At 43.1% G+C, this 14,832-nt stretch overlaps 1 protein-coding gene across 1 annotated transcript in view; it reads right to left on the bottom strand.

Moving 5' to 3' along the window:
* Window positions 1–14,832, bottom strand: part of TRPC5 (transient receptor potential cation channel subfamily C member 5) — a 618,377-nt gene that overhangs the window by 249,303 nt on the left and 354,242 nt on the right. Inside the window, exon 3 of the mRNA XM_073599347.1 lies at window positions 1,059–1,580. Coding sequence (XP_073455448.1) covers window positions 1,059–1,580 — 522 coding nt within the window. The remainder of the gene's footprint in view (window positions 1–1,058; window positions 1,581–14,832) is intronic.

The following is a 14,832-nucleotide window of genomic DNA, read 5'->3' as shown; positions in this document are numbered from 1 at the left end:
CCTGGAAAGTGACGTCACCCATAGAGTTACTATGGGTCTTCCGTTGTCGGCTGCCTCTTGTGCACATGCCTACACAGAGAAGTCACCATTGACCGCTCAGCATAGGACCAGGTCAGAGCGAGTTCAGAAAAGGTATGTACTGTATAGGGATTTTTACTTTACAGGGCTTTCATAGGTAAAGCCGCATACACACGAGCGGAATGTCCGACAGAAAAAGTCAGACAGAAGCTTTTCATCGACTATTCCGATTGTGTGTGTGCCTCATCTGACTTTTTTTTCCCAAAAATTCTGACGGACCTAGAAATAGAACATGCTCTAAATATTTCCGACGGAACCAATTCCTATCGGGAAGACCGCTCATCTGTATTCTGTTCCGACGGACCAAAAACGACGCTTGCTCTGAAGCAAGTACGAGATGGAAGCTATTGGCTACTGGCTATTGAACTTCCTTTTTCTAGTCCCGTCGTACGTGCTGTATGTCACCGCGTTCTGGACGGTCTGACTTTGGTCGGACTTTGGATTGACTGTGTGTAGGCAAGACCGCTTGAATGGAATTCCGTCGGAGTTCCGTCGGAGAAACCTTCGGAGTTTATTCCGATGGCTAAATCGGTCGTGTGTATGCGGCATTAGTCTTAGATTGTGGCTGCAAGTAGATTTAGAGATTTTAGTTTTAGGCTGAACTTCTACTTTAAGAACTCTAACTGGAGGATGTAAAAAACTGATGTAAAAACAGATGAAAATGGATGACCAACGGATGAAAAACTGATGTAAACTTCATCCCTTTTTTCTTAAAAAAAAGGTGACTGAAATTATGAAACGAACGGTCCCGCATGTGTGAAAGGGGCCTTACACTATTCCTTTTATCTTACCAGAAAAGAGAACATTTAAACATTGCCTGTATTTGAACAGTACATTGAAGTCTGAATTGAGACATGGGAAAAGGAAATTGTATTAAATATAACTGAGAAAACTGAAAATGCACAGTGGTTATGGTGAAAAATACAAGAAAATTGGACTTAGCTTTTTGGAGTTGTAGTATTGGAAATAATATATCTTACCTCTTTCTGATGATACTTTATTGCTACCTTAAGCTTTGCCAGGTCATGACACTTTTGAGGATCCAGCTCCTCGCTCTGGTCATCCCTGTGGTTGAGTATAGTTTCCAGTTCTCGAGAGCTCCGTGCTTGGTCAAGCAGGTCCTTGGCAAATCTCTTACATTGCTGAGACAGTTCCTCATACTCCGCCTTGAACTCATTCTCCACTTTGCTAAGTTCTTTCAGTTCCCATCCGAGGCGAAAAGCTGTCAGAATGGGGTCTTCACTGGATAAGGCAATCAAAGATGGGCTAGCCAGAGCCTTGTAGATGTTGAGTCTCGACCTAGAGTGTCTGAGGCTATCAACTTCCGAGCTGGAGACACATTCCACACAATTGCAACGTATCTGGTGTGGGCGAGGTATAGTCACCCTTCTTTGGACTAATAGTTTTATTATTTCATAGTTATTAGTGTGAGCTGCCAACATAATGGGTGTTATGTCTGGTGTGAACTCTGAAAACTGGGTGTCCATCATTAAAGTGGGTACCTAAAGAAACAAGAAAAACAGTAATTTCTCAATATATTTTATTATGAAACAGTGGTTTCTATGACTATGTACAGATACTTCAAAAAAATACTTCAAGAACTTCAAAACATATATAAAACAAAACAAGTTATTCAAGTGATTTATTTTTCAAGTGTATTTATTTAAAAAATATATATTTAAAGTATTTTAATGCTGAGATCTTTATGCTTTAGGAGCACCAGTGTGTAAAACAGACGGTGTCTACTGTGTTTCTCAGTGCAATCATTCTATGTGCTTTTAGGCACTGGGAGCAATTTAGGTAAGATATAGGAATAGAGGGGATAGTGATGATCTTAGACTGCTGATCCCTAGTTCAGTAAGCAGACAGGCAGGCAAGCAATGGAATCTTTTGTGGTGTCATCCTTCTGGCTATGCAGCATGAGCTGCAGAGTGCAGGGTGTAGTACCAGTAATAGAAGAGAATTACAACTACTATATTAGGTAAAACTATTCATGTTGATGACCTTCACTTATGTTTTTTGCTGTTAAGAGTTCTACTTTAGGATATGTGAAGGCTAAACTGCTAACTGGTCAAAGAGTCAGAAGCTCCAATAGGCAAAAAATTGATAGACTAATCTTAACTTGCTCATTCAAGGATATCAAAGGGAAACAGTTTAAAATTCAAGAACACATTAGATCATAGGTAGACTCTAGTCACACATGAACTGTAGCACTTTGGTCCATGAAGAAAACACAACCTACTTGACCAGTTCCCTTTATTTGCAGTATTTCCTTTCCACCAGACCACCCTATTCTTTAAAATAGTATAGTATCTGGTGTCTGGAGGTACCCATTTTTTTAGTCTGCAATGATACAGACCAATGAGTAAAGCACATCCACTGGAGTCATTCTAGAGATATTGAATGGTCTAAAGAATTCCAGTAATAAAGTCAATTACAAGAAAATATTTATTATGGTGCTGTCTGGATTTCAGCCAGTTAACAAACCAATAAAATTACAGAAAGGGTGGAACAAGGAAGCAGTATTATTGAGCTGCACTACTAAGCAGGAGGTGCAGCCTGAGTATTCAATGAGTATGCATGTCATTTGCATGTAATAAGAAACTATGAATTCTAGACATGTGCAATTCGTTTCAGTCCGAATACAAATTCTGACAATTTTTTTGGTTATTTCAGAGATTTGGATGAAACGAATTTCGTTGAAAAGTAAAATTTGTTTTGTTTATTTGTTTTCTAATGAATTCCAACTTTTCAGAACAATTAGAATTCACATTGGTCGAAAAACGATTGACTGATTCAAATTCTGTGTGAAGATATAGCTGGTTGTTAAGCAGTGTTCCAGGAAGCCGCCCGCCCGCGTCCTTAATAACCATGAGTCATCTGTTCCCCACTGACAGATTAATATAAAGAATGCTGGCAATTGCCCGGAAATAGAAAAATGCTTAAAAACATGGCGTAGGTTCCCTCCTCCCACACAGGGGTAGGCAAACTTGGCCCTCCAGCTGTGGTGAAACTACAAGTCCCATGAGACATTGCAAGACCCTGACAATCACAGGCATGACTCCTAGAGGCAGAGGCATGATGGGATTTGTAGGTTCACCACAGCTGGAGTGCCAGGGTTGCCTACCCCTGTGGTATGATTATTAAGGGGAACCCCACGCCCAAATGTAAAAAAAAAATGGCGTAGAGTCCTCCCCCAAAATCCATACCAGACCCTTATCCAGCATGCAGCATGGTGGGTCAGGAAAGGGGGGAGCGAGCGAGTGGCTCCCTCCTCCTGAACTATACCAGGCCACATGCCCTTAACATGGGCGGGTGCTTTGGGGCAGGGGGGGCTCTGCACCCCCCCTGCCCCAAAGCACCTTGTCCCCATGTTGATGGGAACAAGGGCCTCTTCCCAACAACCCTGGGCTGTGGTTGTCGGGGTCTGCGGACGGGGGGCTTATTGAAATCTGTAAGCCTCCTTTAACAAGAGGGCCTCCAGATCCCCCCTCCCTATGTGAATGGGTATCAGGTACTTTGTAGCAGTACCCATTCACCAAAAAAAGTGTCAAAAAGTAAGAAACATGGGAAACAGTTTTTGACAAGTCTTTTATTAAAAAAGAAAAGAAAATGGTGTCCCCTCGATGTCCATCATGACGCCGACTGCCCTCTCTTTGGCTTTGACAGCTCTTATATAGGCAAGGGGTGGGGCAACCCGGGTACATCACCCAAGGGCACTGCCCCCATCTGACATGATGTGCCATCAGAAGGGGGCGGTGCCACTGGCTGACATAGCAGGGTGGCCCCGCCCCTTGCCTATATAAGAGCTGTCAAAGCCGAAAAGAGAGCAGTCGGCGGCTAGCCTCCTAGGAGGCAGAGGTTTTTTTTGCCATTTTTCTATTTTTCGGGTCAGCGGGTGACACTATTTTTTTTTCTTTTCTTTTAATAAAGGACTTGTCAAAAACAGTTTTCTGTGTTTCTTACTTTTGACACTTTTTTGGTGAATGGTATGATGTACCCGATACCCATTCACATCGGGGGGGTCGGGATCTGTTAAGAACCCCACCCGCAGACCTCGACAACCACAGCCCAGGGTTGTGGGGAAGAGGCCCTTGTCCCCATCAACGTGGGGACAAGGTACTTTGGGGTGGGGGACGCAGACCCCCCCATGTGGCCTGGTATGGTTCATGAGGGGGGAGCTCGCTCATCTCCCCCCTTTCCTGACCTGCCAGGCTGCATGCTTGGGTAAGTTGGTATGGACTGGGGGGGCCCTACGCCATATTGTTTAACATTTTTCTATTGCCAGGCTATTGCCAACATTCTATGTCTTTATATTCATCTGTCAGTGGGGAAGCCAGCTGACAGATGATGACTCATGATGATGATTTCTTCACAAAGAATTCAAATTGGTCGATCGTTTTTTCGATCGATCCGAATTCTAATCGTTCTGAAAAGTTGGAAAACTAAACTAAATGAATTCCCAAACCAAACTAAACAAATTTCATAACAAAATTAAATTAGTTACATAATGAATCTATCTGAAACTAAACTAAACACATTTTTCCATTCTACACATGTCTAATGAATTCCTTTAAAGTGATTGTAATCTATCACCTTTCCAACCCATTCAGTTTAAAATTGAAATGAAAGACTAACATTTGTGTATATATATATATATATATATATATATATATATATATATATATTTACTTTTTTTACCTTTTTTGATCACATTCCCTTTTTTCTCAGCTGCATAAGAGCTGGGGGAGGAGAAGCAACAGCACACTGAACTTCCCAGTAAAAGGGTGTGCAGGGAGGGGCATGTCAGGACAAGTCTGATCATTGGAGGAGAGCACGCTGAGTTCCCAACACAGCTAAGGAACTGACCACAGTAAGCGCTCCTGCCTAGTGTGGTCAGTTTTTAATAGGAAAGCAGAGGGACTGACAGGAACACCAGAGATTTCACACAAAGGAAGTAATACAAAGAGAACAGATACTTTTTCATACACGTACATATTACAGCAGCCATATATCAGGAATTTGAAATGCTGAGGTAGCAAACACTTTAACCTCCTTAGCGTAATGGTTCCAATAAAAAAAAACTGCAAAAAAGTTGTAAATTTTATTTTTAAATACACATGTTAAATTGTGCATTTTAGGTCTAAAAAATGCTCAAAACCCAAAACACTATGTATTCTTGAAAGCAGAGAACATGTAGAATAATGGTAGTTGCAAATGTTATGGTGTTCAGTATTTGCAGAACTGTATTCAAACCCATATTTTCACTAAAAATACACTAAAACCAAATTCCATTTTTGTTTATGAGAGAAAAAACTATTTAGCAAACAGAGCCCAAATATGTATGTTAAGTCCTAAAATTGCATGCACATGCAAAATGGCAAAAAATTGCAATACTCAAAATTGTCCAAATGTTGTGTGGCGATATCTAATATGCATTCCTCAATTTCTCTGTTTATGTACACATGTGCATTCTTTGTGTGCATATGTGCATCTTTTTAGTTTTTGTTAAATTTTTTCCCACTTTATTACTATCATAATTGGGCTGACAAACACCTATGTGTTAGTACATTCAGCATGGCAATCCTTTTATACAGAGACATTAGGGGTCTTTTCAACCCCTGATGTCTCCTCTGCACTGCTTAAAAAAAAAATGAACACAGACAGTATTCAATTGGCTTCTTTCCTGTCTGCAGTTCTGAGTCTGAAGTGCTCAGAGCAGAGCACTTCCTAATTTACAACGCAGAAGGAGAATCAGAAAAGGGTTAACTGTTTTTACACAAAATGCAAGCTTGAGCCTAAAATGGAATTCCGGGATATAACTCATGTAGCACCCTCCTAGTTAGGTTGCTAGTTTTTAGCTTCACTGTAGTGAATAGAGCAGTGATTGCTTGTGTAGGTCTGCTCAGGATTTCCAGAACTGAGAGTTTGATTACTTCCCCCTGCATCTGAAAGAAGTTTCCAGAACAGAGGAGTGGGAGATTCAAATGATCAGTTGAATGTTTATCATGCCCTAGCCAATCCCTGGAAGGAGACATCAAGAAGGTGACTGGGGAGGTGATAAATGTGCAGGAGGTCTGAACAGATTGTTCTTTCCTCCCCAGGAGGGTTCCAAGTCTCAAGGGGCTGCTGCCCCTAGAAGCAGCTGAAGAAAGCTAAGGATTGCATTTTGGGCCTCAGCAGGAGCTGGGCTCATGGTCTGGAGAATATTGCAAAAGAGGATTTTAGTTACAGCCTGGGCGGTAGCTGGGCTGAGGGCCTGGGGAAAACTTGTAAAGGAGCAGTGAAAGAGGTATTGTCAGAAGTCCTGGAAAAGGATCTTTTGTCTCCCTCACTGAGGATCTCCCAGTGGATGCTGAGTGGTGCATGGCTCCTGGGACACTGTGAGTAGGACCTGATTTGGGAATTAATATGTGACTGTAGTCATGAGGATGTAGTGTAAAGTTTATCCTCCTATTGATTGCCATTATTGTTTTGGAGTATCCTGTGACCCTTGAATCCACCATCTCCTGTTTCAAGTTTTTCAGCAATAAATCCTAAAAATACATCCACTAGACTGAGCCTGTGTTATTGGTGTGAATGGGACTGTGCTTGTGTGACTGTCAGCCTCTGTACTATTTGGGAGAACCTGTCTATTTGCAGCGGCTCCTCCGGGGTAAGCGCTACACTTTCTAATTGTAAAACTGCTTCCACCCCCCCCCCCCCCTTCTACTTACATACAAATACCCAGTAGAAGAGAAACATATATACCTACCTATTGTCAGGCAGCTTTGGACTTGTCATGTAATCAGTTCCCTGTGGCTTGAAGGGAGAGATTGCTTACAATAGATGGCCCATAGTAGGCCTATGGATGATTTCACCACTCAAGCATTACAGCCATTGTTGGAGTGCTCTCTCCTTTCCTCTGTAGCTGCCACTGGCTGACAGAGGGGAGATCATGTGACCAAACAGGAGTGGCCTGAGAATAAGTAAGTATATGCATTTTCCTTCTACAGGGCAATTAGTATAGGTGTTAGAAGGGAGCAGTTTTAAGACTACTTAGTTTTATCCCGGAATTCTACTTTAACCTCTTCCAGACTGCCCGCCGTAGTTATACATCGGTACTTTGCCGTTGAATACTGTGGTTATGGCAGCAGATAGCTGCCATAACCCATATATTTTTAAAAATGGATGGCGGTCTGTTATAAGATAAAAGTGGTCTCTGCAGCAGATTCGCCACGAGAAGACTTTTATCGACGGCTGGAGAGGTGCCCATCCCCTACCGCCGAGTTCCGGTAAACTCCGCCGCTTACCAGAGCCGTCAGTAGCGGCGGAGACGATCTGGTACTTTCCCCTCTGAGGCTGGTAGTCGAGTGAGGAAATGATGGTCCCCACTCGACTCCATACCATTGGATGACGGAAGCGATGTCAAACGTTACTTCCATCCAATGGCCTTAAAGGGGATTTTTTTTATTGAAATAATTTTTTTTTCTATTGCATTTAAGTGTAAATGTGTGATCTGAGGTCTTTTTGACCCCAGATCTCAAATTAAAGAGGTCCTGTCATGCCTCTTTTCTATTACAAGGGATGTTTATATTCCTTGTAATAGGAAAAAAAGTGATCCAAAACATTTTTTTAAAGGGACAGTGTAAAAATAAAAAATAAAAAGTCAAATAAATAAGAAAACATTTTTTTTTTTTTTTAAACGCCCCGTCCCTCCATGCCCACGCGCAGAAGCGAACGCATACGTGAGAGATGTTCAAACCCACATGTGAGGTATCGCCATGATCGTTAGAGCAAGAGCAATAATTCTAGCAAAAGACCTACTCTGTAACTCAAAACTGGTAATCTGTAGAAATTTTTTAACTTTGCCTATGGAGATTTTTAAGTGTCAAAATTTGTCGCCATTCCACGAGCGGGCGCAATTTTAAAGCATGACATGTTGGGTATCAATTTACTCGGCATAACATTATCTTTCACAATAAAAAAAAAAATTGGGCTAACTTTACTGTTTTCTTATTTTTTAATTCAAAGAAGTGTATTTTTTCCCTAAAAATTGCATTTGTAAGACCGCTGCGTAAATAGTTGGGACGCCTGCATTTACACGCACATCAACTTTAATGGCACCCCAGTCTTAGACCGTAGGGTGTATTTTTTCCCAAAAAATTGTGTTTGTAAGGCCGCTGCATAAACACGGTGTGACATAAAGTATTGCAGCGACCGCCATTTTATTCTCTAGGGTGTCTGAAAAAAATATATATAATTTTTGGGGGTTCTAAGTAATTTTCTAGAAAAAAAAACCCAGATTTTAACTTGTAAACACTAAGTGTAAAAAATAGGCCCGGTCCTTAACCATTTGCTGCCTGCCCACCGTCAACTGATGGCTGGGTGGTGCGGCTCTCGTTCTGGGTGGACGTCACATGACGACCTTCCAGAATGACCGCTCTCACGTGCCCCTGGGGGCGCGCAGCACAGCGATCGCTGCCAGGCCATGTTGCTAGGACACGGAGCGACCCCGAGCTATGTAAAGAGCCGTGGCCGCTGCTCTTTAACCATGTGATCGGCTTTGTCCAATCGCAGCCGGTCACATGTAAACACGGAGGTGCCGGTAATCGGCGCTCCTCGCCTCACACTGACAGAGAGTGAGGAGAGGAGAGCCGATCAGAGGCATCTCCTCACAGAGGACATCTAGGGATGTAATCAGGGCACTGATTATCAGTGCCCTGATTACAATTAAGTGCCCACTAGTGCCAGCAATGTATGCCCACCACTGCCAGCAATCAGTGCCAACCAGTGCCCACAATTGCCACCAATCTGTGCCCACAAGTGTCAGCAATCAGTGCCCACAAGTGCCAGCAATCAGTGGCCATTAGTGATGCCAATCAGTGCTGCCCATCAATGCCCATTACTGCTGCCCATCATAGGCGTGCACACGGGGTGTGCCGGGTGTGCCTGGGCACACCTAATCCCACCTGTGACAGCCAGGGCTTTTTTCTAGGGAAAATGCTGGGTTTGCTAATGGACACTCACTGGCAGTGACAGTGCTGCCAGTGAGACAATTTTGATTGGTAAGTATACCAATCAAAAAGTATAGACTCCCCTTATGAGAACTGCAGTCACGGAGTAAGCTGACAGCTGGCCGCATTTCCCGATGCTCCCTCTATAGTTCCGGCAAATGATCTCATACTGTAGGCGGCGCAGTGATACAGCTGCACTCCACCTGTCCTCCAGTGCCTCTTCTGCTGCCATAGGATAGGAGGAATGCAGCATCTAGTGGGGAGCATAGGCAAATCTAGAAGGGTAGATTTCACTTAATTTACAAGACTCTGCCAGCAGAAATCCCCCCTCCCCTCCACACCGCCTGAAAAGGAGAGGAGAAAGGGCTCGATCCTCTCTGGCTCCTCCAGCCCCCATCCCCTGTGTCTGCCCCGCCCACACTGCAATCCTTGTGTGTGGCCTGTGTCTGAGAAAGGAGATATGTGGGAGGGAGAGTTTATGTGCAGCAGCTGGAGGATCCGTGGGGGCTGCTACACTGATTCTCCTGTGTGATCCTATAGATACCAGCCAGGTGAGTGAGCAGTTCGTCATCTTCCTCCCCTCTCTCCCTAACCCCCCCCCCCAGGAGCTGCCAAGTTGCTTTCTTGTCCAGCTAGCACATAGGGAGGACTTAACTGTTAAGTCAGGGGGCACTGTTCCATGCTCTGATGTCAGGGAGCACTGTACCATGTTCTGATGTCAAGGGGCACTGTGCCATGTTCTGATGTCAGGGGGCACTGTGCCATGTTCTGATGTCAGTGGGCACTGTGCCATGCTCTTATGTCAGGGGGCACTGTGCCATGCTCTGATGTCAGGGGGCACTGTGTCATGTTCTGATGTCAGTGGGCACTGTGCCATGTTCTGATGTCAGTGGGCACTGTGCCATGTTCTGATGCCAGGGGGCACTGTGCCATGCTCTGATGTCAGGGGGCACTGTGTCATGCTCTGATGTCAGGGGACACTGTGCCATGTTCTGATGTCAGGGGGCACTGTGCCATGCTCTGATGTCAGGGGGCACTGTGCCATGTTCTGATGTCAGGGGGCACTGTGCCATGCTCTGATGGCAAGGGTCACTGTGCAATGTTCTTATGTCAGGGGGCACTGTGCAATGCTCTTATGTCAGGCGGCACTGTGCAATGTTCTTATGTCAGGGGGCACTGTGCAATGCTCTTATGTCAGGGGGCACTGTGCAATGCTCTTATGTCAGGGGGCACTGTGCCATGTTCTGATGTCAGGGGGCACTGTGCCATGTTCTGATGTCAGTGGGCACTGTGCCATGTTCTGATGTCAGTGGGCACTGTGCCATGCTCTGATGTCAGGGGGCACTGTGCCATGTTCTGATGTCAGGGAGCACTGTACCATGCTCTGATGTCAGGGGGCACTGTGCCCCTCTGCGAGCAATCTGGTACCAACTGACACTGGCTGGTGGGGTCACGAACTGACACTGATGTCACTAGTACAGTGATAATACAGTAATACAGTGATAATACTGTACACTGTACTAATGACACTGGCTGGGAAAGGGTTAACATCAAGGGGTTAACTGTGAGTCTAACTGAAAAAGTGTGCTGCTTTTACTTACTAGTCTGGCTGTTTTTTCTCCCTGCTCTTCAGGGACAAGAAAGGACCAGATCATTATTCCTATGTACACAGAGTTCTGTGTGTTTAGTTTGTGTGAAAATCATACAGTATATTTCACTTAACTTACTTTATTCTGAGTTGATCTATATTGCCAAAAGTATTGGGACGCCTGCCTTTACACGCACATTAACTTTAATGGCATCCCAGTCTTAGTCCGTAGGGTTATTATTATTATACAGGATTTATATAGCGCCAACAGTTTGCGCAGCGCTTAACAAAATGAAGGCAGACATTATGTTACATTACAATTTGGTACAAGAGGAATCAGAGGGCCCTGCTGATTAGAGCTTACAATCTAAAAGGGAGGGTCAATTGATACAAAAGATAATAGCTGTGGGGGATGAGCTGATGGAGGAAGTAAAACAGTGTTAGTTAGAAGCAGAATAGCCTTCTTTAAAGGATTTAGACAGGGATTGAATGTGGGCCTGAAAGGACAGTTCAGAGTCTAAGGTTACCCCTAGCACCCTGGCATGTGGGGACAGACTGATAGATGTGCCATTGATCTTGACAGAGAAGTCAGGGGAAGGGGCATGTAGGGGAGGAAATAGATTCAGTTTAAGGAAGGGGTGCGACATCCAGGCTGATATGTTTGTTAGTAAATCAGTGATGCATGAGGAGACTGATGGGGTGAGCTGAGGGGCAGAGAGATCATTTTTTCTTGCTTCCTAGATCACTAATCACAATAGAACATTCAATATAGGTTTAATTGCCATTGGTGGTTGTGAGTGACATCTAGGTACTGACATCTGCCTTTTTGTGAGAGAGAGCAATAAATGTTTTTACATAACCAGCAGGCATGTTCCAGGATCACCAGGTTATAGGTAAGTTAAAGAGAAAGAAAGAAAGAGCGCACCAGCCTAGTGCATTATCCTTGACAAATTTATTAATTAAAGACAAAATAAAATCTACTCACAAAGGTAGAAGAAAAAATCGCATTTGTATATGGTACAGCGGCGATTAGTCCAATGGTAGCAGTCTTCCAGGTCCCGGGAAGGAGGCATACGGACTACTGCTGGCTAACGCGTTTCGAAGGTTGCCCGAAGGCTCTGATGAAGAAGGGCAACCTTCGAAACGCGTTAGCCAGCAGTAGTCCGTACGCCTCCTTCCCGGGACCTGGAAGACTGCTACCATTGGACTAATCGCCGCTGTACCATATACAAATGCGATTTTTTCTTCTACCTTTGTGAGTAGATTTTATTTTGTCTTTAATTAATAAATTTGTCAAGGATAATGCACTAGGCTGGTGCGCTCTTTCTTTCTTTCTCTTTATCTAATATTAGGACATCCCATCCTTAAAGAGCAGCAAGGCCGAAATCCACTGTCCTTTCCGAACCCTTGGGATCTTTTAGCCTATACACCTGTGCGCAAGAGTATTTTTTGCTTTTTTGTATATAGGTAAGTTAGTTGTAAGATAGGTGACTGTAGATAGGTGAGTATACATTTAATGTAAACAATCTAGGGTCACTCCATTAACATGCACACCTTTAATCATCCAGGAAAGGTTAGTTCAAATACCTGTGCATTTTAAAAGGATCTGGTTGAATTGACTCGAATGAAACCTGCAGGGCAAATTTTCCAAAGTCAGATGCTGATTTTCTTATGCTGTATTGTGCTGCAATGCAGTACATACAGTATATAAGAATGTATTCTATTTAAATGCATTGCTTTCTGCATCCCCCTGCATTTTGCCTGCATTGCACAATCCAGGGTGATAAGAGCGGTGTGAGCAAGCCCTGAAAACAGATTTGAATTTGGTTTTTGCTGTTTCTTATTTTAGAATCTTTGCCTCATTGTGAAATATGTATTGCTGAATGGGACAGTACAGTTCAACTTGCTGCTTTTATAGGGTGGATTAGTACCCTTTAGGTTATTTAAGCAAGAGATACGAAATTTATTGTCAGATAGAAAGTAGAAGAGAACCATTAGAATTATAGTGATGAAGTGGGAACCATAAGTAATTACTTTTATATTAATGCCTTTTTAATTTTTCAGTCATTATACTTGAGTTATATTGAAATGTAGAGTGAAATTGTTGGCAGCCGTCTTTTACATTGTTGTGCTATTGTCTTTGGACATTCCTGTAACTGACAAATGCTTCTCGTTAACAGCAAGAGAACATGGTACTGAGACAAATCTGATAATCTGCTAAAGGATCTGTATCTAGACATATATATTGCAGGTTATCTGTCCGTAGATATGGTGGCTGCATTAGTTTTCATTTTTCAAACTAAGATTTTCTGCAAAAACAGAAAAATACCTTCTGATCCCAATAGAAATCCAGTATTTCTGCAACTTCCTGCACACTGAACTGAGACCTCAAACAATTTTATTAGCTGTCTAAAGGCCCATACACACAATCGGACTTTTTGACAACAAACATGCAAATTAGCTGTTATAAGGCAACATCCGACCGTGTGTACGATCCATCAGACAAACTTTTTCGGTTTTCATCGGACAAATGTTGGCTGTGCGAACAGGCAAACTTGGCAGCAATAAAAGTCCTACGTCGGCTAGTTCGATCGTGTGTACACAAAACCATCAGACTTTAGTCCAAAGTACAAACACACATGCTCAGAACCAATGCAAAAGATCAGACAACAATACAGAAGTTGACCAAAGGGTGGCGCCGGAGAATTGATCCTCCTCTTTTGAAGTGTCGTCAGTATGTTGAAACGTCATTACGTTCGTATGTGTTGCCTAAAAAGATCTACAGTGTGTATGCAATACAAGACCACGGCCTAACGCCCTTTGCACGGAAATCTACTAAAAAGTTTGTTTAAAGTCCGATCGTGTGTACGAGGCTTTAGTTTTCTTCTGTGAACTGCACAACTCCATCCTCCTTTGTTATGGAGGGCGTTGTCATCTTAGGACAGGAATGTGTTCCAGGCAATACAAACTCTGGTTCTGTTAAGCTTGGTCTCACATTGATTAAAAGCCCCCACCAAATTTTCAGAAACAAATGCTACCTTGCTTTGAAGACGGGTTGCAGTGAACAAAGGAGGGCAATATAATATACCTCCTCCTTTTTGCTACCGTTGTATCCTAACAGAGCTGGAGCACTTTCATACACTGAACATACACCATTGGCAGGTGACTTATAAAGGACACACAAGCATTCAGTGATTGTGTTCACATATTACCTTCCTCGTGAACATGAGAAGTATGGCAGAGATGTGATTCAATAATTCCCAGCTACCTGGTCCTCTTGTGTCATTGGTAGAAAGGCCCCCATACATTGGCAGATTACTGTGCCAAACACCCATATATGAAAAATAGTACTTGGCCATCACTGTGGAGGACTAGATTTCTCATACGTGAGGGACAGAAATGTACAGATGTAACTCCAAATCTACTTTTTTTTTGTAGTTTTGATAGAGTGTGGGAAGATTAGAACCCCTTACTTTTGATTTGCCTCAATTTTATTACAGTATAAATTTCTCTTTGGAGAGATTGCTCCTCATTTTCTCTCCCAGTGATCACTAGGGAAGGGCTGTCTGTTCGGGTCGAACATGAGTTTGACTCGAACATTGGCTGTTCGCCCGTTCACCGAATATCAAACAATTTGGGGTGTTCACGGCAAATTCGAAAGCTGCGGAACACCCTTTAAAAGTGTATGGGAGAAATCAAAAGTGCTAACTTTAAAGGTTAATATGCAAGCTATTGTCATAAAAAGTGTTTGGGGACCTGGGTCCTGCCCCAGGGGACATGTATCAATGCAAAAAAAGTTTTAAAAACTGCCATTTTTTCAGGAGCAGTGATTTTAAGAATCCTTAAAGTGAAACAATAAAAGTGAAATATTCCTTTAAATTTTGTGCCTGGGGGGTGTCTATAGTATGCCTGTAAAGTGACGCATGTTTCCCGTGTTTACAACAGTCCGAGAGCAAAATTACATTTCCAAAGGAAAAGAAAGTCATTTAAAAGTATTAGCAGTAGCGCCGGCAGCTATAATGAATTGTCGGGTCTCTGCAATACTCATAAAAGTCATTGAAAAAAATGGCCTGGCATTCCCCCACAGTGCATTACCAGGCCCTTTGGGTCTGGTATGAATATCAAGGGGAACCCCAAACCAAAATTTAAAAAAAAATGCGTGGGGGTCCT

The sequence above is a fragment of the Aquarana catesbeiana genome, linkage group LG09, assembly GCF_042186555.1.
Source record: "Aquarana catesbeiana isolate 2022-GZ linkage group LG09, ASM4218655v1, whole genome shotgun sequence".
Taxonomy (NCBI): Eukaryota; Metazoa; Chordata; class Amphibia; order Anura; family Ranidae; genus Aquarana; species Aquarana catesbeiana.
Note: the sequence above shows the minus strand (reverse complement) of the source record. Positions and strands in the feature narration are given on the sequence as shown.